At 36.5% G+C, this 7895-nt stretch overlaps 2 protein-coding genes across 2 annotated transcripts; one reads left to right on the top strand and one right to left on the bottom strand.

Annotated features, from left to right (window-relative positions):
- Positions 1-128: 128 nt before the first annotated feature.
- LOC120211796 (telomere repeat-binding factor 4-like) lies at positions 129-2999 on the bottom strand. Its single transcript, XM_039210271.1, has 6 exons — positions 2812-2999; positions 2552-2727; positions 2238-2325; positions 1174-1257; positions 452-728; positions 129-256 (listed from the first exon to the last, which is right to left on the bottom strand). Exons 1-6 carry the CDS (start codon positions 2959-2961, stop codon positions 225-227), a joined length of 807 nt encoding a protein of 268 aa, XP_039066202.1. The 5' UTR covers positions 2962-2999; the 3' UTR covers positions 129-224.
- Positions 3000-5159: 2160 nt separating this feature from the next.
- LOC120211783 lies at positions 5160-7551 on the top strand. Its single transcript, XM_039210260.1, has 4 exons — positions 5160-5299; positions 6290-6521; positions 6982-7022; positions 7276-7551. Exons 1-4 carry the CDS (start codon positions 5260-5262, stop codon positions 7548-7550), a joined length of 588 nt encoding a protein of 195 aa, XP_039066191.1. The 5' UTR covers positions 5160-5259; the 3' UTR covers position 7551.
- The last annotated feature ends 344 nt before the right edge of the window (positions 7552-7895 follow it).

Here is a 7895-nt window from a genome sequence, read left to right as displayed (position 1 = left end):
TATAGAGGGCTAGAAAGGTCTTTCAGATGAGTACTCTGAGTAACATCTGAAATTTTCTCATGAATCACAATGAGAGTGTCAGTCAAGATTTTCAATTTTACCAAAATATCTGTCACCATGTTTGTCGAGTCGAGTCGAATACAAATTAGTCGAGCTGTATCCAAAAGGAAACAAGTGAAAACAATATTTACATGTCCTAATTGAAGGGTCATCTCTATCATATCCTATTCTACGAGCACAATTTCACCTTGGGAACCTACAAAAACACAAATGAGAGATTAAGAATGGGAACATTATGACTGATAAAACAAAAGCATGACCCTATTATTACACGGACTCGGGATCGAGTATTGGATTCGAACATGCCTATGCATTTTAATGGCGCTTGACCGAAACATGTGTTCGGAACGAGTAGTCGAGAAAAAAAAATGAAGAGACGGAGCAACATTACATGTTTTGAGAATCTCTTTGGCCAACTGTAGCAGTGAATCTGTGTCTTCAGCCATTTTCGAGACTCTTTCCGCCTCTTTAACTGCTTCAGCTGCAAGAAATGACTTGTTTTCTGCTTCAACAATCAGATAGGCAGCAGTTGCTGAAGCTTCTTTAACTGCATCACAGGTTATGCGACCGGTGTTTCGGAACTTCTTAGGCCGCATGCCTTTTTGTTTTGGGGTGGGAGTCTTCGTTCCGAAAGTCCCGTCTTTTCTTATTTTGTACCGATTGTGCACCTGCATTATTACCAATAGATAAAGCAAAACCAGTTCCAGATTTCAGACATACTATAAGGTAGGCCTAACAGAACAAACTGCTAACACCATGATTGGACCTAAAGAAAAGGAAAATAACTTTTCCCTAATGTTTCCTTAGGTAAGAACAAGTACGAAATTGCCATTCTTATGGTCTTCTTGCTAACTGTTTTCGGGATAAGGATGTGTTAGTTCGATTCCCATGACCGATAAGCGTAGCATAACCGTTGCAGATGTCCCTATGTTCCTTTCTGTTTATCATGAGAATGATATGCTGAATACAGGGGATATTACGAGGCAACAAAGAAATTCAAGGAAAGCTCTAACCAGTTCCACTCCTTTGAATGAATCATCCATTACTCTATCAGAAGCAGTTTCGAGTAAATCGCAATCGATAAAGAGAAGAATAAAACTGTTTACGATTTACCTTTTCGAGTTTTTCTAAAGCAACCAGCCTTTTCAACCTCGAACATAACTGCTTCTTAAAACTTAGAGGTACCTCTTGCCTTTGCTGCGAAATATGTTGAGGAAATATCATACTCATGATTTCGATAATGTAAGTTCATGACTGAGAAACCAAGTTACAATGCCAATAAAGAGAACTCGAAATCGCAAGATATCTAAGTTAACCATCATTTGTATTTCTACGAGTCTTAAAAATATCATAAAAGGCAAGGAGCTTAGCGAAAATTTCAGGCTCGAAATGCCTATTGGCAGCAAGCCCTATCAAGTACAGCACAACATTAGGCACATATAACACACCCAACCTTAAACCAACATGTATGGTTTCTCAAAATCAGTCTTATCATCAACAAAGTATAGGGATGGAAAACGAGCAGCGGGTGCAGATAGCCTTTCCCCTATCTATATGTACACCTAATATTTTTATATCCACCACCTACTTACCATCCACGACGGATAAAATTTTTAGATTCATATTCGCCCATGCAGATACATTTTCAAATCCACCCTACACCCACTATCCAACTGCATACCCACCATCCATCCTGTATCTGTCCATTTGAGATAGGAGAAACAACGATCTTCAGTTTTAAAAATGTTTATACCTAACATGGTTAAATTACAAGTCATCCTATAAAATCTTAAGAGTTACATAATAATCTATAAAATTATATTTAAATTCATAATAGTCCAAAATTTACACGGTGAGTAGTTGGTGGGTAGGTAGATGTGGGGCGAGTAAGATCTTAAACCCATCACCTACCCACTACCTTTGACGGGTATGACTTTTTATATCTACATCCGTCCACTACCCACTATACTTATACCCATCCTCGTCTTAATTAAAGCTGGTACGGTGTGAAACCCATGAAATTATTACCGGTTTGTCATTCCTAGATGTATGGTTTATTCAAATAGATTTTCAACATTTATGATGATTAAAGACAACACAAAAAGTAGTAGCACACTTTCTTCATGTACAATAAATATTCAATGAAACGACGATGAAAAGAGAAAACAGAATCCTACCTCGATGTAGCCAACAATTGCTCGGTGATCCGATCCATTCGGTTCTTTCAAAGCTGATACAGCTTCAATAATCATTTCATTGTACCGACTACAATAAAAAGTAGCAATACATCAAAATGTTTATCACAAAGAGTTTGGAGAATGGGATAACAATACATCAAAATGCTAAACCCTCTTCATTAAATCCCATTAAATTCACTAAAATTTCGCAAATCAATTTCCATATCTCAGTTCTACTGATTCCTATGCATCAACTAAATATACATCATTATGATTTGTTCCCTAACACCGTGAAAGAGAGCAAGGTTGCATACTTTGGAGTAAAGCTTTTTGAAGAATCATCAATGAGTGGTTTAGGCAATGCGGTTTGCTTAACAACGACAGAGCTCTGGGGGCCATCGGTGCTTGGCTTTGGCTTTGGCTTTGACGATCTTGATTTTTCCCGGGAACCATGGCCGCCGGGACCACCACTCAAATTCCGCCACTTGTCCTGAATTTTCAAACAGGGGGTAAAAACGGTGAAAATAAAATAAATAAATAAAATAATTCAAACGGGAAATTTGACGAGGGGAACCTTGAGATCAATGTTGGAGCGAGCAAAGAGGAAAGGGCTTAACTCAGTGTCTCTTTGAATCAATTTCCAATTCCCTTTGCCGTATTTGGCTACTCCCGCTCTCAACGCCTCTTCTTCCTCCGCCGTCCACTTCTGCTTCGGATTTCCCATCTCTCTCGCAGACAACGATGCTTTACTCTATGTTTTGCTTCCTGCAGCCGCCGCTACTGCCCCCCGCAACCGCCACTATGCTGCAGCAAAGTTTTTGCTTTTTTAACTAAAATAATTTGAATGCTCGAATCACGTGGCGGTTTACAGGAACGAAATGGTGTATGTTTGCTGTTACTTATACGACGTCGTTTTATTTCAACCATTCACACTCGTCCACCTGGGATCAAAACACTAGCCCAACGCTGTAGTAAAAGTCAAGTAACAGCACAAAAGAACACTTGGGTAAACTACAGGTTCTAGTCATTTAATTATTTGTATATTTACTTTTTGGTAACTCAACTAAGTAAAATTACAAATTGTCACTATAATAATTTTAGTTACCCTCTATTTAGTGATTGAAGGCCATGCATTAGTTTATAAAATTTATATAATAATGAACCTAATCTTTAATTGTTATATTAATTTAGTCCTAATATTTGTTCATGTATAATGAGTGAGATAGTGTTCTATTTATTTAATGTGAACATAGAGTCGTCGTTCAGTAACGATGATTAAAATAAAATTAAGTTAAAACTTCTCTTAAAAGAGAGAAGACGAATACAACTCAATCAAGAACTAATACCACATGATAACTTTGAATTAGATAAAGATGATGTCTACTCATAAATGATGTTAGGATTAGGGATGGGCATAGGTAGGGGGTGGGAAAGATTTTTGGTCCACCCGATCTGACCCGAGAATAATGACTCATCCACCCGAAATTCGACCCGACCCGCATAATATATACCCTCCAATCGACTTGAACCCGATTCAACTTTTTGAACAAAATTCGAACTCGACCCGACCCGAAATAATAAAAATATTATTTTTATTCAATAAAAACAATGATTTAATTGAAAAAAATAATATATAGAGGGATATTATTGTAATTATACATAAATATATAAGATAAAATTATATTTTTTGGGTCGGGTCGGGTATTTTTCACCCTAAACCCGAATTCAACCCAACCCGAACACCACATTTAAAAATTCGACTCTACCCGACCTGAACTTGAATTTTTTTTAAAAAAACCGACCCGACCCGATTGGATCGGGTCAGGTCAGATTCGGGTCCCATGCCCATCCCTAATTAGGATTACTATCCAATGGTCGAAGTGATTTTGCCAGTTGAATTGTTTCATCTATTATAAATTTTTTTTTATTCATATGAAATATAGGTACTTTCATGGTGTAATATGATATGATATTGATATTATGAAATCGTACAAGTTTCACTAAAGATAAAATTATACGTATAGTACTCCAACTTGTATAACACGATGTAATATGAAACTATGCCATCTAGTAGCCCTACAAATATTTTAAGCCATCGATGTCGTATTTGGACAGATCTCTTTTTGTAGTTCCTTGCTGATAATATGGATGCATGACTGCTTTTTCTTGTCGGCTATGGCCAAGGCCGATAGTATGACCTAATTCATGCAGAACCCAAGACCACGTCTACTTGATCACTTCCAGTAGGGTTTAACGTCCAGTTATAGGCATCATTGAACCGAAGCCTCCCATTTTCTGGATAAAGGGCATGAGCGTATGCAGTCCCAAAAGGATGTTGATCGTTAGGGGAAAACCCTATTTGGATATCGGCTTTGGTGGTGGTGCCTTGCGGTGGTTCATCTGCTGTGAATCTGAAGGAAGAAACGGCTGCCCATGACTCGAATGCTCGAGCAATGACGGGGCTCAGTTCGTTTAGCGTGAACCCCTCGGTTGAATTTTGGATATGGTAAGTCAGGTTGTACTTTCTCCACTTCAACCCAGGGAAATTGTAGTTAGAAACCAAGCTAAACCCAGGGAAATATTGAAACTCGACTTGAACATGAAAAGTCTCGAACTCAAAAAAAATTAAGAGTTCGATTGAAGCTCGAGACTCGAATTTGATTGAAGCTCGATTTTGAGCTCGAACTCAAATTCGAATTTGAACCTACAAAAATCCTATATTACATTTAAAAATATATTTTTAAAAATTTAGAATTATCAATAATGTATTTTTAATAGATTTTTAATAATATAATTTTAAAAAAATCTAAAATTATAATATAATATTTTTTTAATAATTTACGAGTTTTTTGAGTCGAGTATAAAATCCACAAAAGTACAGATTTCAACCTGTGAATAGTGGATGATATAATGATTCCATCGGTGGTTTTTCGCTAGCGCCTCCGCTCATCAAACCTTCGAATCAAACCCCAACTTTCACATCGCAATCAGTCGCATCGCAGTCTAAGAATCTAAAGGTGCTATGGCGGAACCAAAATCAAGTTCATCGTACTATTCCTCAGGTATGATTCTCTCTTTTCCTTCTTCAATCCCCCATTCCCCCTTTTTTGTCTGGTTTTCGAGAAATTCCGGGAAAGAAAAGGAAAGGCTGTACTGAATTCATGATAGTATTTGATATTTTGCGATCTTTAGATGTAATATATGTTGTCCTTGTGCGAGTTTGTGGGGTTCTTTAGTTTATCTCCGATCTTTGTTTCTTTACATGTTCTTCCCCTGTCGATAGCTGAATGTTTCGGATTGGATTAGTGGTTCTTTGAGTGATGAAATGAAATGCATTTCAATTCGAATTGAGTATGAGAATTCATCACTGGAGATGGAAATGGTATACCGATTTCATAATAGCATTTGGTTTTTACTGCTGAGTGCTGAGGAAACATTTGAGTAAAAGTTTGAAATTTTGCTGTCTTTGGGTGTACTTTTTTGTCCATATAATAGGCATAAGTGGAATATTTAGTTCATGTTCTCCGATTTGATATTTTAAGCCCTTAATATTGCTTGGATCAAGACTGAAATTTCAGAACTCGAAAAGTGCAGGGACTAAATTTGATCAAATTTATGGGGGTTATAATCTTTGTTTTGCATGTTCTTCACCTTCGAATGGATGAATGTGTGTGATTAGTCATTAGATTAGTGGTAGTTTGAGTGATCAAATGAAATGTATTTCAATTCGAATTGAGTACGAGTGTTCATCACAAGAAATGGAAATTATATAATATACCGAATTCATAGTAGTATTTGGTTCTCAATTCTGAGGAAACATTTGAGTAAAAGTTGGAAATTTTGCTGGTGTACTTTTTCGATCATATTATCTTATTAGTCCCTATAGTACGTGAAAGTTGTAAATTTGTTGTCGTACAGGGACTAAACTTGACCAAATTTATGGGGTTAATCTTTCTTTTCCATGCTCTTAACCTTTGAATGGATGAATGTGTGTGATTAGATTAGTGGTTCTTTGAGTGATCAAATAAATGTATTTCGATGCTGTGTAGCAGATGAGGATGTAAAAGCACCAAATATATTTGAAAGAGCAAAGGAAGAGATTGAAGCTGTGATTCATACCGCGATTCATAAGGAAACTAATGGAAAGCATAAAGATATTGATGAAAACACCCCACTGGATGATGTGAAAGCCCCCAATGTGTTTGAAAGAGTAAAGGAGGAGATTGAGGCTCTTGTTGAAACTATCCATCAAAAGAAAGAGTCCCACACTCATGATCATGAAAGGTTGGATTCTAATTTCTCATTCGGTCAAATTATGGTTTTTGATCCCCTCCGTTATGCTTGAAGTCGGGATTGAGTTCGTATAGTTTGATTTAGCATAATTTGGTCATCTACTTTTATAACGTTCTCGTTGAGTGATCTCTTGACCTTTCTGGGAAAACTTTTGGAAGTGTTGTTTGTTGATCATCCGATCGAACCCTAATCTAAGTAAAGATAGGAAGGAGTGCTTTTAAGAAACAAAATCAACACAGCATTTTAAGTAGAATAGTAACTGATATTAACTACTTGGTTTAACTAAACATTATAAAAGTAGAGGATCAATTATGTCAAGACAAATTATAAGGACTAAGTTTCAAAGTTGAACATAATAGAGGGGCCAAAACTACAATTTGACCAATTGAGTATGAGGATCAATCAGAAGGCCTTTTTGTATACTTATTTTCACATCACATTGAATTTTCAGGGACTATTCTGACAAGGAACAAACGAAACACGACCAACCAGGTTCTTTTGATACTTCCTTTTCCTATATGATTTTCTCTTAGATATCTTTCTTTTCAAGCTCTGGGTAATTTTCATGAAGTAATTTTGTTGCTTTTCCAGGAATCTTTCAAATATAAGGAAAAGTTTATAAAAATCGAACTATACTCGTATCTAATACGTACTCGTATCTGACACTTACATCTAAATCCGAGTAACATAAGTTGGAAGTGTCATGAACATTGTGTTGTGCTTATTTTGTGTTTATGTTTGCCAGAAAATGGTAATGAGAAATCATCAAACCATCACCATAAAGAAACTCATGGGAGAAACGACGGCATAGATGAAACCAGCCCACTAAATGAAGTAAAAGCCCCCAACGTGTTCGAACGAGCTAAAGAAGAAATCGAAGCTATCATCGGAACTATCCAGCCGAATATCACCGGATCGAACGATTCCGATCCCTCGTCGAAGGACGAAGGAGGGTTCAGACATTGTCTTGGAGTGGGGTTGGAGAAAGTATGCCATCCTTTTGGTAACAAGAAAGATTAAGGCAAAAAGTTTTGCATGTTCTGGTTCTTGTCTTCTGGAAATGGTGTTAAAACATTACGGAATTGTTCATTGTTGTTCCCTCTGTTGATGTTTGGTCGGAGAGTGGTGAATCTATCTTCTTTTCCCCTTCTTTTTCATGTATTTGATTCGACGCGGCAAACGGCTTGGAGAGTGTTATTATAATAATAATATTTATTATCATTCAAAAAAATATATAATTTTGATATTTTTCCCTATTTAGTTGTTTCAAGATATTCATCTAACGTTTCAAAAATGGGTAAAGGACATAAATGGTCCCTTGACAATAGGATGCTATTTTATTATGTCATTCAACTATTAAAATTT

This window comes from Hibiscus syriacus, unplaced genomic scaffold (assembly GCF_006381635.1).
Source record: "Hibiscus syriacus cultivar Baekdansim isolate YM2019G1 unplaced genomic scaffold, ASM638163v2 tig00109987_pilon, whole genome shotgun sequence".
NCBI classification, from domain to species: domain Eukaryota; kingdom Viridiplantae; phylum Streptophyta; class Magnoliopsida; order Malvales; family Malvaceae; genus Hibiscus; species Hibiscus syriacus.
Note: the sequence above shows the minus strand (reverse complement) of the source record. Positions and strands in the feature narration are given on the sequence as shown.

Bases quoted from the DNA above. Each gene is read 5' to 3' on its own strand.
- LOC120211783 (XM_039210260.1), top strand. From the start codon at position 5,260: ATGGCGGAACCAAAATCAAGTTCATCGTACTATTCCTCAG. The intron at 6,522-6,981 runs GTTGGATTCTAA...TTGAATTTTCAG, and splicing joins CACACTCATGATCATGAAAG to GGACTATTCTGACAAGGAAC. The intron at 7,023-7,275 runs GTTCTTTTGATA...TATGTTTGCCAG, and splicing joins AACGAAACACGACCAACCAG to AAAATGGTAATGAGAAATCA.
- LOC120211796 (XM_039210271.1), bottom strand. From the start codon at position 2,961: ATGGGAAATCCGAAGCAGAAGTGGACGGCGGAGGAAGAAGAGGCGTTG. The intron at 729-1,173 runs GTAAATCGTAAA...GTAATAATGCAG, and splicing joins CTTTAGAAAAACTCGAAAAG to GTGCACAATCGGTACAAAAT. The intron at 257-451 runs GTAATGTTGCTC...GTGTTTTTGTAG, and splicing joins CAAAGAGATTCTCAAAACAT to GTTCCCAAGGTGAAATTGTG.